Source organism: Callithrix jacchus, chromosome 5, assembly GCF_049354715.1.
Source record: "Callithrix jacchus isolate 240 chromosome 5, calJac240_pri, whole genome shotgun sequence".
NCBI classification, from domain to species: Eukaryota; Metazoa; Chordata; class Mammalia; order Primates; family Cebidae; genus Callithrix; species Callithrix jacchus.
This window is the reverse complement of record NC_133506.1, coordinates 6960831-6981917: the sequence shown is the minus strand read 5'-3', so window position 1 is coordinate 6981917 and position 21087 is coordinate 6960831. Positions and strand designations below refer to the sequence as shown.

General features: G+C 47.2%; 1 protein-coding gene across 2 annotated transcripts in view; it reads left to right on the top strand.

Moving 5' to 3' along the window:
- The window catches only part of POFUT1 (protein O-fucosyltransferase 1), a 31208-nt gene extending 12978 nt beyond the window's left edge, over positions 1-18230 (top strand). Inside the window, exons 5-8 of one of the 2 annotated variants that reach the window (XM_035298132.3) lie at positions 7949-8141; positions 10292-10534; positions 11882-11964; positions 13920-18230. In XM_035298132.3, the coding sequence (XP_035154023.1) occupies positions 7949-8141; positions 10292-10534; positions 11882-11964; positions 13920-13923 (523 nt within the window). In that variant the 3' untranslated portion in view covers positions 13924-18230. The remainder of the gene's footprint in view (positions 1-7948; positions 8142-10291; positions 10535-11881; positions 11965-13919) is intronic. The other variant, XM_008995557.5, reaches the window with a different exon arrangement.
- The last annotated feature ends 2857 nt before the right edge of the window (positions 18231-21087 follow it).

Sequence of the window (21087 nt, the reverse complement as noted above, 5' to 3'; positions counted from 1 at the left end):
ATTAATTAAGTAATCAAGTAATTAATTTCTCTTTTTGGTTGGGCACAGTGGCTCATGCCTGTAATCCCAGCACTTTGGGAGGCCAAGGTAGGAGGATCACTTGAGGCTATGCTGGTCAATATACCAAGACCTTGTCCCTGCAAAAGAAAAATTTAAAAATTAGCCAGCATGGTGGCATGCACCTGTAGTCCCAGCTACTGGGGATGCTGAGGCAGGAGGATTGCTTGAACCCAGGAGTTCGAGGCTGCAGTGAGTGATGATTATGCCATTGAATTCCAGCCTGGATGACAGAGTGAGACCCTGTCTTAAAAAAGGAACACCCCAGGTGGGCACAGTGGCTCATGTCTGTAATCCCAGCACTTTGGGAGGCCAGGGCAGGTGGATCATAAGGTCAGGTATTTGAGGCCAGCCTGGCAAACGTGATGAAACCCTGTCTCTACTAAAAATATAGAAAAATAGCCAGACGTAGTGGCACACACCTGTAATCCCAGCTGCTCAGGAGATTGAGGCCTGAGAATCGCTTGAACCTGTGAGGTGAAGGTTGCAGTGAGCCAAGATTCTACCACTGCATTCCAGCCTGGGCAGCAGAGCAAGACTCTGTCTTAGAAAAAAAAAAGGCTTGACTGAGCTACATGTCCAGGAAGCCCCCCTCATGTCTGGCAGATGATGCCGCTATCATCTGGGAGCCAAGCTAGGGCCTCCAACAAGCATGTATACACATGACCTCTCCATGTGGCTTGGGCTTCTTACAGCATGGCACCTGTGTTCTGAGAGGGAGTATCCAGGGAGTGAGTGTTCCAAGAGACAGGAAATAGAAATTGCAGGCCCTCTAACAACTGAGCCTGGAAACCAGCACAGTGTCACTCCTGTCAGGTGCTATTGGGAGGGGGCAGAGCCCACCTAATTGGAAGAGCTTCAAAGACTGGATGATCACTTTTAATCTGCCACACAGGAAAGGAGATCAGAGAGGCGGACAGGGGTCAAACCATACAGGTTTGCAGGCCCTGTGGATGATTGGTAGGGATGAATTGGAATATGTATGAACATTTAACATTAAACGTTTCCTAAGATACAGGATACTTCCTTGCTCTGCAAATTTGTCCTGGGGTGAAGAGAAGAATGGAATTGGAGAGTGAAGCTCTTCCTGGGCTTACTATGCAATTAAGCAACTGCTTCCCTTCTTGGCTTCAATGCCCCATCTGTAAAATGAAAGGGATGGGCAAGAGAGTGGTTTTGAAACTATCTTCAGAGTTTTCAAGAAGTGCTTGTCAGGTATGGTGGCTCACACCTGTAATCCTAAGGGCTTACAGGGAGGCTGAGGCAGATGATTGCTTGAGCCCGGGAGTTCAAGATCAGCCTAGGCAATATAGGGAGACCCCATCTCTACAAAAAATAGAAAAAATGAGCCAGGCATGGTGGCACACACCTGTAGTTCCAGTTACTTGGGAGGCTGAGATGGGAGGATCAGTTGAGCCTGGGGAGGTCAAAGCTGCAGTGAGCCATGATCTGTCCACTGAACTACAGCCTGAGCAACAGACTGAGACCCTGTCTCAAAAAAATAAGAAATGCCTATAGGGCCTTTATGGGGGGGCAGCAGAGGACCAAGTTACAGGTGCTCAATTCCTCTTCCCTATTACCTTCAACCGATAACCCTCAAATCTAACAGGGATCCAAATTAGGCAAAAGAAGTTTGTAGGCCGCAAGTCTAGGTGTATCAGACTACAGGTGGCAGAAAGCCCCAAATAAGAGCAGATTGATACGATTTATTGTTTTCTTAAGTAAAAGAAGAAGTGGGTATGCAGTCCAGGGCTGGATGGCAGCTCCACAGTGTCATTAAGAATCAGGCTGGGCACAGTGGCTCATACCTGTAATCCCAGCACTTTGGGAGGCAGAGGCAGGCACATCCCTTGAGGTCAGGAGTTCAAGACCAGCCTGGCCAACATGGTGAAACCCTGTTTTTACCAAAAATACCAAAAAAAAAAAAAAAAAAAGTAGCTGGTGCAGTGGCATGTGCCTGTAGTCCTAGCTACTCAGGAGGCTAAGGTAGGAGAATTGCTTAAGCCTGGGAGGCAGAGGTTGCAGTGAGCTCTGCACTCCAGCCTGGGAAACAGACTTCATCTCAAAAAAAAAAAAAAAAAAAATCGGCCAGGCTCGGTGGCTCAAGCCTGTAATCCCAGCACTTTGGGAGGCAGAGGCTGGTGGATCACGAGGTCAAGATATCGAGACCATCCTGGTCAACATGGTGAAACCCCGTCTCTACTAAAAATATAAAAAATTAGCTGGGCGTGGTGGCACGTGCCTGTAATCCCAGCTACTCGGGAGGCTGAGGCAGGAGAATTGTCTGAACCCAGGAGGCGGAGGTTGCGGTGAGCCGAGATCACGCCATTGCACTCCAGCCTGGGTAACAAGAGCGAAACTCTGTCTCAAAAAAAAAAAAAAAGAAAGAAAAAAAAATCATGCTTCCATCTCTTTGTTCAGCCATCCAGTATTTAGCTTTTGCACCACTTCATGGGCCAAGATGGCAGATGAAGCTCCAGCCATCACATCCCAACTGGAGGGACAAAAGTTGCAAAAAGCACATCCTCCCTTTTTAAGAAGCCTTCCAGAAGTCCATTATAACCCTTCTGCTTACGTCTCACTAGCTATCACATGAACCATACCTAGCTACAGCAAGTACTTAGAAATGTCTTACTTCCCTCCCTCCCCCCCACCCCGGGGTATGTTTGGCTAGTAAGAAATATCTTTATTTTAGGCTGCCATGTATCCAGCTGAAAACTGGGTTCTAGGGGAATAGAATAAGAGGTATTTCTTCTTTACCATATGATTTCTGAGGATCCTTCCAGCTCTGCTAGTTCTGAGCCTGTGAACAGCCTGGCACAGCTCTTATTCAGCTGCCACGTCCTGCACGTTGACTGTCAGAGGCAACGGACCATCATGCCGGACCATTCTCATGTATAATGGTCCAGGTATTTGAGTGCAGAGCTTGTCATTCTCCCAGGCTGCCACCTCCCTGTGGGAACCAGAATGAGATCAGAAGCGTGAGAGGGAGCCAGCCATGCAGAGAGCTGGAGGGACATCAAGAACAAGGCAGGACCTTGTTCATGTCCCTGGGTCTTCTGCACTCAATTGGGTTCATCCACTGGTTGTCCCACAAATATACACTGGGCATATAAGTGGATTCTGTATACAGAGAAGTCCCAGTTTGATGGGGAATCTCAGAAGCACAGTCATGGAGGGAAGAACCCCAGAGGTTCACTGGGCCTGGCAGCAGGAAAGCCAGCCCTCTTCAGCTGGATAGCTGTAGGCAAAGGGCCTGACCCAGGGTGAGCAGTCACAGGGCAGGTGGAGCTAGTCAAGATTTTCCTTCCAGCCAAGATCCTTGTTCCCCTCGCTTTCTTTCCAGACCGAGTTGTCCTACCTCACCAAGAGTGAGTGAGCAGATCAGCCTTCACCTCTTGCTGCTTGTTGGGTCTGAGCTGATGTTGTCCCACTGGGACAGCTCTTTGCTGGTCCAGATCCAGGTAGAGGGTACACACATTCCAAGTCTGGAATTCACTGAAGGTTGGCTGCAGGTGCTTTCCAAGAGGTTGGGGGTTTGTGGGGGGCACAGATCCTGATTCTATCCTAATGTTCCAGCCCCCCGGGAGTTTTACTCTGCCTTTCCTTTGAAAATCCTTTGAGATGGCATCTGAAAGGAGATTAGCTGAAGACGTGGCCCATAGTAGGTACTCAAGTAATATGAGTTCTTCCTTCTCTAACTTCTGACAGCCTGATCTGGTCTCTGTGGCAAGGTCTCCAAATCATCTTCATTCATTCTAAAAATATTTATCATGCCTACCATGTGCTAGGGGCTGGGAATCAGAAGAATAAGCCACAGACACAGCTTTTGAGATGGGAGTGAGGGGTAGTAGTTAAGAACATAGGATCTGGAGCGCACTGCCTGAATTTAAATTCCAGCTCCACCAATTTCTAGCTGTGCAACCCTGAGCACATTACTTAACCTCTCTGTGCCTCAGTTTCCTTATCTGTAAAATGAGAATGACAGTAACTTCCCTCACAGAGCTCTTGTGACAATCAAATGATTTGATATCCATAAAGCAATCGGAGCATTGCCTGTCACATAATGAGGCTCAATAAACAATTCACAGGTATGTACATATAAACAGAAAATTGGAGTCTAGGCTGGGCATGGCGGCTCATGCCTGTAATGCTAGCATTTTGGGAGGCTGAGTCAGGTGGATCATCTGAGGTCAGGAGTTCGAGACCAGCCTGGGCAACATGGTGAAACCCCATATCTACTAAAAATACAAATATTAGCCAGGTGTGGTGGCAGACATCTGTAATCCCAGCTACTCAGAAGGCTGAGGTAAGAGAATTGCTTGAACTGGGGAGGCGGAGATTGCAGTTAGCCAAGATTGCGCCACTGCACTCTGGCCTGGAAGACAGAGCAAGATTCCACCTCAAAAAAAAAAAAAAAGGAAGAAAAGAAAACTGGAGTCTAGCAACACAAGTGTCACACAGCTGTACCATCAAGGAACACTTTCTTGTCACTCGTCCAAGGCTTGTGTAAGTGACACAGGCCTTGGATAGTGTATGTGGGAGCAATGGCAAACAGGTCGCTTGGGTCCCCAGCCTCACCAGCTGACAGTTCCATGGGCAGGGAAGATGGCTGCAGGGCACATCATTGTGCAGAAGGCAGCAAGAGAAGTGGGGCAGGGAACCCCCCTTAAGGAGGTGAGGCTTGGGATTTGCAGCTGACTTTGGAGGTATGGAAGATGTTTGCTGAGCAAACGGTCTGTGTTGGAGAACGAGCGGCACGTCTGTTGCAGCACTGTTGTGTGAGGGAAAGATTGGAGCCACCTCACTGTCCAGCAAGAGGGAAACAGGCAGATATAAATTGCAGTTTGTACACAATGGAAAACTTCTAGAGAAGCTAATACAACCACATCATCAACATGGTCAAGTCTCTAAAACATAAAGTTGATTAGATCTGTATGTAACTTTTAACTAGGTTACATGCAATATGATGATGATGAGAGCCAGCATTCTCTGAGAGCTTTGTGTGCCAAAGTACTGTTCTGAATGCTTTGCTTTGATTAATACATTAATCCTCTCAGTAGCCCTATAAATGGATGTATTAATTAGCTTGACTGTACTGATCATTTAACTACATACATGTATATCAAAATATCATATTATATATCTTAAGTATATACTTTTTTTTTTTTTTTTTTTTTTGAGGCAAGTCCTCACCCTGTCACCCTGGCTGGAGTGCAGTGGCATGATCATGGCTTACTGCAACCTTGACCTTCCAGGCTCAAGTGATTTTCCCACCTAGCCTCCTAAGTAGCTGAGACCACAGGTGGTATGTACCACCACACTTGGCTAATTAAAAAATTTTTTTGGATAGATGGAGTTTTGCCATGTTGCCCAGGCTGGTCTTGAACTCCTGGGCTCAAGTGATTTGCCCACATCACCCTCCCAAAGTACTGGGATTACAGGCGTGTCCACCGTACCCAACCACAATTTTAAAAAAAGAAAAAAAAAAGCAGCTTGATGAGGTAGGAACTGTTATCTTTGTTATATGGACAAGGAACTAAGGCATAGAGTGGTGAAGTCACCTGCCCAAGTTAGCTCGTGGCATAGTCAACATTAGAACAAGGCATTCTGGCTTAACCCACATTCTTCATCATTCCACTCCATAGAAAGCACTCAGAAGAATGCTCCCCTCCTTTTTGATGCCTATAGTAAAATTGTAATCATACGTTAAAACACATTACCCTCTGGGAAGTATGATGGCAGGATGAGCTCAGATTTAGGTGTGTGTGTGGTTTTTTAACCTGAAACAAAGCAAAGTTAGTATCTGCTAATTTGGGTCATAGGTATATAAATTATTAAATTCTTTTCTGAATTTGCCTGGATGGCTTGAAATATTTCATAATTTGAATATGAAATTTTTATTGAGGTCATTGTACATTTACTTGCAGTTGTAAGAAATAAGACAGCAAGCTCCCATGTACCCTTTACCCAATTTCCCCCAATGGGAACATTTTGCAAAACTATAGTGCGGTATCACAAGCAGGATATTGACATTGATACAATTTACCCATGTTACGCAGTTTTCTAGTACTTCTGAGTGTGTGTGTGTGTGTGTGTGTGTGTGTGTGTGTGTATTTAGTTCTGTGCAGTTTTATCATGTGTGGGTTTCTGTATCCACTACCATAGTTAAGACACTGAACGGTTCCATTATCACAAGGATCCTTGTGTTGCCGGTTTATAACCACACCCACCTCCCTAAACACATACGCACCATTCCTAACCTCTGCCAACCATTAATCCCTTCTCCATTTCTGTTCTCTTCTCCATATTATTGTTTATTGTTTATACAAATGGAACCGTACAATATATGACCTTTGAGATTTCCCACCCTCCCCAACCCAAGGATAATTCCCTTGACATCATTTGAATTGTTGCCTTTGTTGATAGCGTGTTCCTTTTTGGGGGGGTTCATATTCCGTGATATAGATGCACCACAGTTTAACTGTTTATTTGTTGAGTGACACCTGGGTTTCCAGTTTGGGGCTCTTATGAATAAAGCTGCACGGGACATTTGTGCATATGCTTGTGTGAACATAAGTTTTCATTTCTTGGATAAATGCCTAAGAGTACAATTGCTGGGTCATGTGGTAATTGCAGGCCTAACTGCCAAACTGTTTTCCGGAATGGCCGTTCCCATTTCATATTTTTAAGGAAAGGATTTTGGGTGGCAGAAGGCACTTCTCCTTCTCCAGGTGGAGGGAAGAAGTATACAGAGATCTAGAACTTGGAAGTGCATTGTGAACATGGCACAGCAAGGTGTTTCATGTTGCTGAGAGGTAGTCTGGGTTTAGCTGACGAGGGAACGCAAGTTTGCTCCTCATTTGTTCAGTCAAGAAATACTGAGCGGGTGCAGTGGCTCACACCTGCCATCCTAACGCTGGGAAGCCGAGCTGGGCAGATCACTTGAGTCCAAGAGTTCGAGACCAGCCTGGGCAACATGGCGAAACCCCATCTCTACAAAAAAATACCTGACTGGGCCTGGTGGCACATATCTGTAGTTCCAGCTACGCAGGAGGCTGAAGTGGGAGGGTCTTTTCTTGAGCCAGGAGGCGGATGTTGCAGTGAGCTGAGATCACGCCACTGCACTCCAGCCTGGGTGACAGCAAGACCCTGTATCAAAAAAGAAAAAGAAAAGAAAAGTATTGACCAAGCTCTTGGGTGTGCCAGACGCTATTCTACTCACACTGGAGCCACTGCCTTCCCGCAGAAAAGACAGATGTGAAATAAATATGAGGTGGACTCTGTGTGAAGGCAGAAGCGGGTTTGGAAGGTTATGACAGGGGCACCTGCAGACCTCTGCTCCCTTCCATAGGGCAGAGACCGTGCCTGTCTTGTTTTCCCCCAGACCCCAGTACATAGTAGGCAATCAATAAATGTGTTTTAAATGTTGAATGAATGATCCAAATCCAATGTACATACTCCCTGTGAGTGTGACTTGGCCGTTGCCTCTGTAAGCAGCTGCATGTCCCAGCCCTGCCATGTAGGTAAAAGGGCAAAGGCTTGGTCCAGACACCCCACCCTGGAGTGAATTACTGCACCACAGATTGGAAGCCACCGTGACATATAAAAGGTTGGAATGCTCTACTATAAAGTTTTAATTGTTAAACAAGCAAAGAGGGTTGTAAATTCCGAGTGGCGGGACAGTATTGCATATTGTGCCTGTTGCCACTGCCACCAAGGTTCCTTATCAGCCCGTTGGTATTTCACAACCTCTCGTGCTTCTTTCGTGTTACAGGGGCCCCTCCGCAGGGTCTCTGGGGAATGGTGCAACACCGTTCTTTTTTCTCTGGGGTTGGTAGCCGGGCTCTCTGTGTGTCCTCTGACTTCCCTCATTCCATCTCCTGTCTAGATTTTCTCCAAAAGAACATCCGGTGCTCGCCCTGCCAGGAGCCCCGGCCCAGTTCCCTGTCCTGGAGGAACACAGGCCACTTCAGAAGTACATGGTATGGTCAGACGAAATGGTGAGGACAGGAGAGGCCCAGATTCGTACCCACCTTGTCCGGCCCTATGTGGGCATTCATCTGCGCATCGGCTCTGACTGGGTAACTTCCCCTTCCTCTCACTGGCTAGATTGGATGTGTCCAGGAGCAGGGCCCAGGCCTGTAGGGATTGGCCCCCTTGTTCTAGTCAGAGCAGAGAGCTCTCACTTGGCCTGACTTGTGGGATTGTGTCCCATCATCCCACTGCAGCACACATCAAAATGTAACTCCAGAGTGCCTGCCAGCCAGCTCTCATATTAGCAGTTGCTGTTTTTATTCTCATTTTACAAATGGATAAACTGAGAAATTGAGCCAGACCCAAGGTCAGACAGCAAGCTGTAAAGAGGCCATGGTCCAGGAGCCCTCTGTCCTAACTAAGTGTCTGGCTAGTAGACTCTATGTTGAAAAACCAACTATGGAGACGAGGCATGGTTCCCAAGAAATGAAGATGTTTCCAGAATTTGGAGGCTGTTTAAATGTGCAGAATCCTCATATTCCAATGGGGTTTTCACCTCTGTGTGAAAATAACAGAATCAATGTAGACAGTTACCTTAATTTACTTAAGATACATAGAAGAAGATATATAGTTATGTTAGAAATGCTCATTGCAGAAATCTTGAAAAATAGTAAAATTAAAATTCACTCATAGTCAATTGATGAAGTAATCTTACATTTACCCACTAAACTCTCCCCTTCTCCCCCACCCCCACAAAGAAAGGGAGCCAGAACCAGGATTTTTTTTTTTTTGAGACAATGTCTTGCTCTGTCAACCAGGCTGGAGTGCAGTGGCACAGTCTCTGCTTGCTGCAGCCTCCCAGACCCAGGATATTTTTATGAGTGGCTCCAACCAAACATTCAAGGAATAGTACTTCCCATCTATACTTCTCTGCAACATCAAGAGATATAAGATGCTCTTTTTTATAAAGCTAGCATAACGCTAATGCCAAACTCAGATAAGGTCACCTCAGAAAATTCTAGCCTCTTCCTGCTTAGATCCTAAGTGAAATATTAACAGGTCAAACCCCATAACATATCAGCACACAACACAAACACAGAAAATCTATCACAAGAATGTAATGAAATTGACTATATTAATACCCAAAGAAGAAAAATCATATGATCATCTCAACAGGGGCCAAGAAAGCATTTGATAAAAGTCAATACCTGCTCATGATAAAAACTTGTAACCAACCAGAAATAGAATGGACCCACCTTAACTTGATAAAGGCTATCTCTTGAAACCACAGCAGATAGCATACCTCCTGGGGAGCTATTGGAAGTGTTCCCACTGTAGTCAGGAATCAGATAAGGCTGCCCGTTTGCACTACCACCTTTCAGACTTCTTCAGTGAATGTCCCAGATAATGTAGTAAGACCAAGAAAGGTAATTTTTGTTTCAAAAAGCCAGTGTCCCACCACCCACCACCCAGAAATAACCACCATTAACTCTTTTGATACATGTTCCTCCTCTCTCAATGCTTTTTTTTTTTTGGACACAGGGTCTTACTCCATCACCGAGGCTGGAGTGCAGTGGCAAAATCACAGCTCATGGCAGCCTCCACCTTATAGGCTCAGGTGGTCCTCCCACCTCAGCCTCCTGGGTAGCTGGGACCACAGGCGCACGTCACCACACCTGTCTAATTTTTGTATTTTTTGTGGAGAGGGGGTTTTGTCACGTTTCCCAGGCTGGTCTCCAACTCCTGAGCTCAAGCCATCAGCCTGCCTTGGCCTCCTGAAGATGCTGGGATTACAGGTGTGAGGCACTGTGCCTGGTCCTCAACGTTTTCTTAAAAAAATGTAGTTAGGATGCCAGGCATGGTGGTTCATGCCTGTAATCCCAGCACTTTGGGAGGCCTAGGCAGGTAGATCACCTGAGGTCAGGAGTTTGAGACCAGCCTGTCAACATGACAAAACCCCATTTCTACTAAAAATAGAAAAATGATCCAGGTGTGGTGGTGGATGCCTGTAGTCTCAGCTACTCGGGAGGCTGAGGCAGGAGAATTGCTTGAACCTGAGAGGCAGAGGTTGCCTTGTGTGGAGATAGTACCCTTGCATTCCAGCCTGGGTGACAGAGTGAGACTCGGTCTCAAACAAACAAACAAAAAATGTAGTTAGGGTCTTCCTGTATAGCCTGTCTTTTTCCACTTACCAGCTCTTGCTACTGGGGTTCCACGGCAGCTGCTGGTATTTAACCCTGTTCTCTGCTTCCCGTAGAAGAATGCCTGTGCCATGCTGAAGGACGGGACTGCAGGCTCGCACTTCATGGCCTCTCCACAGTGTGTGGGCTACAGCCGCAACACAGCGGCACCTCTCACGATGCCTATGTGCCTGCCTGACCTGAAGGAGATCCAGAGGGCTGTGAAGCTCTGGGTAAAGTCACTGGATGCCCAGTCAGTCTACGTTGCTACTGATTCTGAGAGTTACGTGCCTGAGCTCCAACAGCTATTCAAAGGGAAGGTATGTATGGGCCAAGTTGGGGTGCAGCAGGAAGGGAATGAAAGGAGGAGCCAGGGTGGTCCCACTGCCTACTGCATGCTTCACAGCCTCCCCCAGAAACCTTTTGCCTGAACCTACTATTCCTCTTCACTTTCTATCCCTCGTTCAAACCCTAGCTCAGAGGCTTCCTCCTCAGAGTCTTCCGGGTTCTTGTCCACTCCTGGAGCTCACGTGCCCCTGCTGGGACCTTCGTGGCCCAGTATCATTTCTTCTCTTGCACACTTTCTGAACTGTATGAAACTGGTGTAGAAATATGCCTTATTTCCTCCCTGGAGCTGTGGGCTCCTTGAAGGCAGGGTCCAAGGCTGAATCACTGCTATATTACTTGATGTCTAGGCTGGTGCTTCAACCTTTTTGGGACTAAAACCCTGTCTTACCATCACCAGTGTCTAGGACAGTGCCTGACACTTAGTAGGCAGTCAGTTTGTTGAATGAGGATGTAAAGAGTGGGCTCTGGGGAGAGATCCCAGTCTAGTGGAGGGGTTAACAGCAGAGACTCTGGAGTCAGAGAACTTGAATTTACCCACTGTGCAGCCTTGAAGAAGTTATTTGACCTCTCTGTGCTTCTGCTCCCTCATCTATAAAATGGGATTGAATAGTACCTATCTCATAGGGCAGTTGTGAAGGTCAAATGTAAAGAAATTGAAATAGGTCCTGCTACAAAATAAGTGCCCAGTAAAGTTAGCTATCATTAGCAGTAGAAATTGGTGGCTGATGAATGAAGGAAAGGAGCTTTGTGCTTAGTAAATGCTTAAAGAAGCCGTGAGTCGTAGGTATTCAGTACATGAGTAAATAGTAGAATGTTCTTGGTCAGTGCTTACTGTATCAGTAAAGAGTAATATTCAGATGATGAGTGAGTACGTATTGATAAAATGACTGAATTGGCATTAAGCATTCCATAGGACTTTGTAGAATGAGTGAAAACCATAAATGCTATGCAGGCCTTAAGAGGCAGACACTGGGTGCCGTTGGTGTTATGCCAAGGGGCTCCCCTTCTCTTTCACCCCAGACACACCGGAAGTTCCAGCGCAGAGAGGAAGTGCTAGGTCAGTGTATTCTAGTCTCCTCCCCACCCACTCAACAGAAAATTGGAGCTTTGGCTGGGCATGGTGGCACGTGCCTGTAATTGCAGGCCAAAGCAGGAAAACTGATTGAGGCCAGGAGTTCAAGACCACCCTGGCCTAACATAGTGAGACCCCATCTCTGTTTAAAAAAAAGAGAAAAAGAAAGAAAAGAAAAATATAATTAAGAGAAAATCAGAGTTGCGAGACATTAGGGGTCATCTAACCCAAACCCTCTGTTTTGTAGCTGAGGAAACCAAAGTCCCAAGAAAGGATAGAGTTTACTCAGGCAGTCCCAGAGCTAATTATAATGGGCATGACACAGAGTGGGTAAGTTTCAGAATGTGAGTGGAATTGTTTGGGGGATTTTGGCCATGATTGAACTGGTATTATTTCTTTGCTACAATCCAGATAGCAAGATGATGATTTTTGTTACATCAGAAATCTCTGTGGAACAGCAAAGCACTTTCAGCCCTAACGCTGCCCACACTCCCCCCACCTACCTACAACCCCCAACCACCTCTGTACTAAGTTGAAGCATTTGGAGAGTCCCAGGGAGTTTTTTTGTGAGTTTTTGGAGTCAATGTATCTGTTACACCTTGAACCTCTTGCCATTTTCTATTTCCTGTCCCTATGCCAGTCTTCTCATCTCTCCCAGCCGGCAACTCCCTTCTCCATGGGTTCAGAGGCCACCCTTATCCTGAACTAAGCCTTGCTCCTTCATTAAGCTGGTCCAGCGCTGAGTCAGAGTACCAATAAATCAGATGTGGTCCTGCCCTCCAGGGCTCACATTCTAGACCCAGGAAAAGAGACTGCAGAGAACTATAGCGTGTGCCACAAGGTGGGTTCAGGAGGTTGGTAGAAAGATGGGCAGGTCCATTCATTCATCTGTCCTCTCACCAGATTTTTACTGGGACAGGCTCTATGCTGGGCCTGGCCAGCAGTGGAAAGCAAACCAACACAGCTGTAGCCCCAGTCAGGTGCAGGAGACCATGCTAATCAGAGAATCACTAAAGAGTGAAAACTATAAGCAGAGATGTGTGCTTCTGAGTAGAGCAGCAGGGTTCTATGAGAGTGAAGAGCAGAGGACGCTGTCCTAGACTGGGAGGCCAGGGAGCACTTCCCCAAGGAGGCACCACTGAAAACGAAAACGGAAAGAGAGAACTAGGAGGTGTGCCCTGAACAGCACAGCACACGCAAAGGTCCTGAAGAGGCAGGAGCCTGGATAGGGGCTGGAGTTGAAGGGATGATGGGGGAGGGATGAGAAGAGACCCAACGAGGGCCTTGTAGGCCACGTTCACAATTTGTCACCCTTATCTGAAGGGCAATAGGGCATCATTAAAGGGTATTCCACTTAGAGGCCAGGAAGGATGGGGAGAAGTTATCTCAAAAAGTTTTTTCTGGCTACTCTGTGGTTAGCAGACCAGGAGAGGCAGTGAGGGACCAGGAGGGGCTATTGCAGTCCATCAGGGAAGAGTTTGTGATGATTGGGCCCAAGGAGTGGCAGGCCCTCAAGAGAAGTGTTCACCTTTGAGGACTATCTCGGGGGTAGATTGGATAGGACCTTGGGCTTTGATTTGGGATACATGGGAGACGCAGACATCCAGCCCAGAACTGGAAGGATGCCCTCTGCTCCCCTCTCTGGTTTGGTGGGGAAGCCCATCAGGCCAGGGCTTTAGGAAAAACAGAACTTGAGCTTAGCCTTAAGAGTCTGGTCAGGCCAGGCACAGTGGTTTACCCCTGTAATCCCAGCTATTTGGGAGGCTGAGGCAGAAAGATCACTTGAGTCTAGGAGTTCAAGACCAGCCTGAGCAACATAGCAAGACCCTACCTCTAAAAAAATTTTTTTTAATTAACCAGGTGTCATGGCACCCACCTGTAGTCCCAGCTGCTTGGGAGGCTGAGGTGGGAGATTGCTTGAGCCTTGGAGGTTGAGACCAGCCTGGGCGGTATAGCAAAAACCCATCTCAAAAAATAAGATAAAAGAGTCTGGTCGGTATTTTAACGGTGAAGAAACAGCACTCCAGGCAGAGGGAACAGTGCAAGCAAAGGCATGAAGGCGTGAATGGTGTGTTTGCAGCTGAGGCTCCTGGAGTGGGGAAGGATGGGGTGAGCCTAGGCAGCGGCTGGGCAATGCTTCCCTCAGACACTGAACCATATCTTCCTTCTCTCTGCCCCTCCTTTTGTGTCTGTAACTGCAGCCCAGGGAAGGAGGGTGGGAGTGTGGACAGCAGGCCTTGGCCTGCAGCCACCTCACTTTATATGTTCTGCCCTTCCTCCTGCAGGTGAAGGTGGTGAGCTTGAAGCCCGAGGTGGCCCAGGTCGACCTGTACATCCTTGGCCAAGCCGACCACTTTATTGGCAACTGTGTCTCCTCCTTCACTGCCTTTGTGAAGCGGGAGCGGGACCTCCAGGGGAGGCTGTCTTCTTTCTTCGGCATGGACAGGCCCCCTCAGCTGCGGGACGAGTTCTGATTCTGGTCGGAACACCAGGCCTTCTGATCCTGGAGGGACCAAAGTCTGAGCTGGTCCTTCCAGCCAGGCCTGGCAGCCAGAGGTGTTCCCAGCACTGCAAACTCCTCTTCTCACCTGCCAAAGATGGAGAAGAGTGCCAGGGACCCCTGAAGGAGGGAGGCATTCCATATCCCAGGGCATTGGACTTCTGGGTTCCTAGGAGCAGGAGCATCTCCCATCACACGTGCTTCCTGCTCTTCTGGGAATTTCTCACACCGGCAAAGCAGTCCAGCGTCCATCTTTCAATCCACTCTACTCTGAGCGGCCTGAGATACTGAACTCTTGAGAGATTTTTTTATAGAGAGATTTCTATATGCTTTTGATACAAGATCATGACTACTCTAGAACTCTCTGCGGTTTTTGAAAATCAGTGAATTCCATTAACGTAGGTACCTAAAGTGACCTTAACTGAATGGATGAGGCCATGGCTGGTGTGGGTCACTGCTTTTCAAGGTGTCCCCCAATGTGGCCCTCAAGAGCCATCCCCACTTCCTGGCCAGAGCCATTGTTGTCTCTGGCTTCCTAGGCCATTTCTGGGGTTTAGGGCATGAACACTGTCCTGCATTGTAAACACTTTGCAAATGGAAGTTATCTGTCATGGTGCTGTGCAGCGTTCTGTGGGCGACTAAGTGCCACTCATGTGGTATGTTCCTGGCAAGGAACACATACCATCATGCCATATCACGGTGTTCTCACAGTCTTTTGGTGGTTGGTGGCCACGGCAAACCTGGCACCTTCTGATCTCTTGCCCCAACGGGACTGGTTGGTAGATGGCTGGCATTAGGTTGATATCCAAAGCCTGTTCTCCAGGCCATCCTCCTGCAGCTGGAAACTTAAGGCTAGATTCTCACAAGGGAATGTTAGCCAAGGCTCTGACCACGTAGAAGATGCCCTCGGTCCAGAAGGCATCACAGTTCTCAGTGGAGAAGCACCTTTTGACCCTTCCTTTCTGATGTAATCTCTGCCAACACCATGAGGCTTAGGATGCTCTGAGTCATGAGTTTCGGTCTCTCGGATGCTGCAGTTTTAGTAATCCATGACTCCTGAGAGTCCATGGTGTTTTGACCTTGTGGTTCTAAAAGTCCATGTCTGACCCTCATAGATCTTGTCCCTGCCATGTCACCTCCCTCGGCCTTTATCCAGGAAAAGGGGCAGAGCCTCCACTGAGCCAGGCCCAGAGCTCCATGCTGGGCCATCTCCCTTCATTACCTGTGGGGGTAAACACTTTTTTGTCAGGAGCAGCCTGGGTCAGAGCTCAGAGGCCACAGTGTATCAGAGATCTCAAATCAAACACCAAAGTCAGCATTTGCTGCATAGAGCTGACACCCAGCTCTAAGCAGGAGAAACTGCAGAAAGGGCTTTGGCATCCTTCCCTCTTGGGAAAACAATGAAGTGCTTTAAGTCCTGGGTGGACTGAGAGATGGTTTGCCTGTCCAGACTTGCTCTCAGGCCTTATCCAGAGAAAGAACTGCAGATGAGAGAGCCCATGCACTCCCTGCCCCCACCAGGTTGTAAGCCTGTGGCTGGTTGGCTGATTTCATCTTGGAATTCATTTGCCATCTACATCCTTACATTGGGCACACACTTTAGAGTCTGAGACTCCAGTGGGGCCATCCCAATTTTTTTTCCCCCTGAGACAGGGCCTTGCTCTGTTTCCCAGACTGGAATGCAGTGGCATGATCATGGCTCACTGCAGCCTCAACCTCCCAGGCTTAAGCGATCCTCCACCTCAGCCTCTCTGGTAGCTGGGGCTGCACGCCCAGCTCTAAATCACCTTGATTCACATCAGCAGTAATAATTGCTTGTGTTCTAGAAGTTCTAGCAAGATTAAGTTATGTTCTGTGAGCTAGCACTTTTCCCTCTGACCCAGCTTTCTTACCTATAATATGGTGGGCAGATGCGGTGGCTCATGCTTGTAATCCCAGCACTTTGGGAGGCCGAGGTAGGTGGATCACCTGAGGTCAGGAGTTTGAGACCAGCCTGGCCAACATGGCGAAACCTCGTCTCTACTAAAAATACAAAAATTAGCCTGGCATGGTGGCACATGCCTGTAGTCCCAACTACTCGGGAGGCCACGGTGGGAGAACCAGTTGAACCTGGGAGGTGGAGGTTGCAGTGAGCCGAGAACGTACCACTGCACTCCAGCACGGGTGACAGAGCGAGACTCTGTTCCCTCATCAAAAAATAAATAAAATGGTGGTAAAAACTGACAGGTGTTCACAGGCCCAGATCAGCTAAAGCGTGTACATAAGAGCGCGTTGTAAACTTGAAAGAGACAAAGCCGCAAATGTGGCTGTTGATTAATTTGACTGCCTCTTGTTGCTTGTCACCTCCGTGCCAGGCAACTGTGCTTGCTAAGTGCTTTATGGACATTCTCTTATTTATTCCCTAGCCCTAAGAAATAGGAACTGTCATTATCCTTCTTCTGCACAAGAACAAATTAATGCCCAGAGAATTCTCGTAATTTTCCCAAGGCTGCCCAGCTGGTGGTGGTCAGCCAGAAGTTGACCTCCCAGAGCCAGTTCCATTAGCCGCCATGCTCTGCTGCCTCTAGCTCACAGAATGCACTTTCCACCCTGCGCGCCATGGAGGCCTCTGATCAAAAAATGGTCAGCCACCTTACCTTCTACTGGGCACCTGCTGTGAGTCTGCCTGTGCCAGAAGGGTTAAAGAGAGGAGGTTACCCAAGAAACAAAGCCCACATGCAGCTTACAGCCGCCATTGGAGAGTTTCTCAGTACAACATGCTTTCATTCAGTAGGTGTTTATTGATCACCTATTATGTGCCAGGCTCTATGCTAGGTACTAGGGATGCAGGAGAGAATCAAACATAAAGTCTTTGTTCTCAAGGAATTTGCATTCTAGAAAGTAGAAGACAATAAATATACCATGGGAGGTGTTGATAAGTGCTATGAAGAAATATAAAGGGCATGGGAGCAAAAAGAGGCAGTGGATCTATTTTAGATAAGGAGCCCAGGTGAGACCTCTGAAGAGCTACCATGAAGGAGGGAGGGAGCACATTCCCAGCAGAGAAAAACAGCACGTGCAAAGACCCTGAGGCTGGAAGAGCAGCAAGGAGGCCAGCATGGCTGGAGAGGCAGGCGTAGGCAGGGAACTGAGCAGCAGATAGAGCAGGCAAGCTGACATTCTGCAGCCTGGCCATGGTAGGCAGCTTTTAGTTGCAGAGATAAGGGAAGCCGCCTAGGGTTCTGGGCAGAAAAGGGCACAAGCTGATTCCCATTTCTGAAGAACCTCTCTAGCTGGCCATTGCCGAGGAGGTTGGAGAGAGAAGGGGTGAAAGCAGAGAGACCAGTGCGGGGTTGTTACAGGTATGAAGGCGAGAGGCTGGGGTGCTGGGCTCCCCTAGACTAGGACTCCAGTGCCCTCTTCTCCCAAGAGACAAAGGCCATTGCATTGAAGGAGGCGGGAAATGATTAGATTCTGAACATAGATAATTATTTTTCAATCTTTTTCAAAGATACAATTATTTGCATAGTTTTAACCATGCAATTTATATGGCTTAATGTACTAGTTTTTTACTTAATAGTATATCATTTCTTCCCTGTTGGTATGTAGCCTGGATAAATGCTCTTAATTATTACTAAGGGGTGTTCCATAGTTTATTGTTTTCCTGTTTTGAGAACTTAGGCCAGGGGTGGTGGCTCACGCCTGTAATCCCAGCACTTTGGGAGGCCAAGGCGGGCAGATCACTTGAAGTCAGGAGTTCGAGACCAGCCTGGCCAACATGGTGAAACCCCATCTCTACTAAAAATACAAAAATTAGCTGGGCATGGTGGCACATGCCTGTAGTCCCAGCTACTTAGGAGGCTGACGCAGGAGAATCGTTCGAACCCAAGATGTAGAGGTTGCAGTGAGCTGAGATCACACCACAGCACTCCAGCCTGGGTGACAAAGCGAGACTCCGTTTCAAAAAATAAAAAAATTGTTGGACAGGAAGCAAAAAAAAAGTTCATTAAGATAAAGTCCCAGAAGTAAATTTGTTGGATCAAACGCTTAAAACTTTTTGTTATGGAAGGATTCAAATATAAATAAAAAATTGTAAGTAATTCAGTTTCAACAATGACCCACATTTTACCAGTCTAGTTTCATTTACTCTCCCACACCCAAGTCCATTTGTTTGCTAGAGTCTTAAAGAAAACCTAAATGTGTTTTGAAAGGAGAGCCAACAGGATTTGCTGACATGCTGACTATGGGCTGGAAGGGAAAGAGGAGTCCAGGGTGCTCCAAGATTTAGGGCCTCGGCAACAGGAAGGAGTTATCCCTGACTTGCAGAGTGACCCAAGCAAATCCCTTCACCTCTGCATTCCTCACCTCAGCGTTACAGGTGCTAATAGTGGTCTAGGCAGTGCTTCTCAAAGGGTGGTCTTCAGAGGTTCCTTCCAGGGCAGGTTGATAAGGCAGATTCTCAGGAGCCACCCTGAACCTGAGAATCAGAATATCTGGGGGGTAGTGCCCAGGAATCTGCCTTTTCATAAGCACCTACAAGTGATTTGGATGCCCAGTGGCCCAAGACTTCAAACTGTGGTCATCAGACCAGCAGCAGCAGCATCACCTGGGGGAACTTGTTAGAAATGCAGAATCCCAGGCCCCCCCACCACTGGGTCAGGATATCTGGGGATGCAGCCCAGGAATCTCTTAAGCTCTCCTGGGGCTAAAATTTGAGCAACACTAATCTGAAGGAAGTGGGGATCTCACTGTATGGTCAGTCAGCCAACAGTAATGGAAGACCTCTGCAGCCCCTCCCTGGCAAGCCTCACAGGTCCCACAGGTGGCTTTAGGAGCCGCCTGCTGCCCAGTTGATATTGACCTACATCTCCTATTTTGAGTGTATTGGTAGGGACTTTACAACCAGATGATCATTGTTTTAGGATCAGACCAAACATATGAGAAAAGGAAGGGAAACCCGGGTGTGATGGCTCACACCTGTCATCCCAGCACTTTGAGAGGCTGAGGCAGGCAGATCGCTTGAGCCCAGGGGTTTGAGACCAGCCTGAGTAACATAGGGAAACCCTGTCTCTACAAAAAATACAAAAATTAGCCGGGCATGTGGTGTGCCCCTGTAGTCCCAGCTGCTCAGGAGGCTGAGGTAGGAGGATTGCTTGAGCCCAGGAGGAGGTCAAGGCTGCAATGAGCCATGATAGCACCACTGCACTCCAGCCTGGACATTGGAGTGAGACCCTGTCTCAAAAGAAAAAAAAGAAAAGGGAATTCAATTTTTCAAAATTAAGCAACCACTAGTAGTGACTGGATGCAGAAATGGAGAAGCTGGTGTTTAAAGGAACCAAAGCTGGGAAACACTGTCCTGAAACATCATAGATCTCCAGAATTAATGGCAGGCAGGGGAGAGAGAACAAGAAAAGAAAGAAAAGAAAGGACAGAGGGAGGAAAAAAGAAAGAGTTGAGTTTTCATTTCCATTTTCTATTCAAAGAAGCTCAGCGAATAATCTATTAATAGTGACAGTAACAATAATAATAAATTTTCACTGGCCAGAAAATAAAGATCCTTCCTCTCCTCAGTTCTCCTTCTGTCCCTAGTGAAACTGACAGATAAAAAACCATAGCCTGAAGGTAAATCCTGCGCTCTGGATTATGTTGTCAAAATGAATTCAAATTCTTGCTTGAAACCTGGTTTATTTCAGGGTTGAGACCTTTCCCTTGAAATAACATTATTTAAGGGCAAGCAGGTTTGGTTTGTTTTCACATCTAATCCTTTATTGATCATCAGCCCGGGACGCCAAGCATAACCAGGTAAACAGTGAGAATGGGAGAAACAAAAGGCATTTCCCAGAAACCTCATTCCCCAAGTGCAGTGACTCAGGAGAACAATGCTCACCTGGGGACGGTACCCCGGAGGAGGATACCCCACCCCTCTCTGAAAAATCCACCGGTTTAAAAAAAAAACCGGCGACACATTGAGCCATTTGACATTCGTCTCCTCTACATGGGGGATGTTTTCCCCTCTGTGACACTACACAAGCTGGTTTAGGAGGTCTTGGGCAGGCACTAGCAGAAAACAAGAATGATCTTTTCAGTTCTCAATCCTGCTAAGAATCTCAGAGAGAAAGTCTCACTTCAGCGCTATCACGTCATTAACTCCTATGGCTTCCTCTCAATCTGTCCTTGTAACAGAATAGACCTCAGAGTCAGACAGTCTTGGTTTGCTGGAATTTATAACACTGTTACTAAGTAATAAATGAATTATTTATTTATTTATTTTTAGACAGGGTCTCCCTCTGTTGCCCAGGCTGGAGCACAGTGTCTCAATCTTGGCTCACTGCAGCTTCAACCTCCCAGGCTCAAGCCATCCTCCTACCCCAGCCTCCCAAGCAGCTGGGATCACAAGCACGTGCCACCAAACCAGCTAATTTTTGTATTTTTAGTAGAGACTGAGTTTTGCTATGTTGCCCAGCCTGGTCTCAAACTCCTGGAATCAAGTGATCCTCCTGCTTTGGCCTCCCAAAGTGCTGGGATTACAGTGAGCCACTGCCCTGCCATTTTATTTATTTTTGATCTTTTGTACTTGTGTTTTTCTGTTTAAAGATGTGGTTTAAAGTTTCCTTATAAGAAACTTAGGTTACAAAAAGTGATTTTGTTCAGAGAAAAAGTAGTAAGTAAATGATGTGGCATGAATTATGAAGATAAAGTTTGGGAGATCCTTACCCAGCTGGCCCTGAAGATAGCTTAAAACAATACCCAAGGGGCTTTTGTGAGATAAAGTCTCATCACTCTTCACACCTCCACACTATTGTCTAAACTTTCCCTCTGCTTAAAACATAATTGTAGGTTGGGCACAGTGACTCAAGCCTGTAATCCCAACACTTTGGGAGGCCAAGGCCGGCAGATCACTTAAGGTCAGGAGTTCAAGACCAGCCTGGCCAACATACTGAAACCTTGTCTCTACTAAAAATACAAAAAATTAG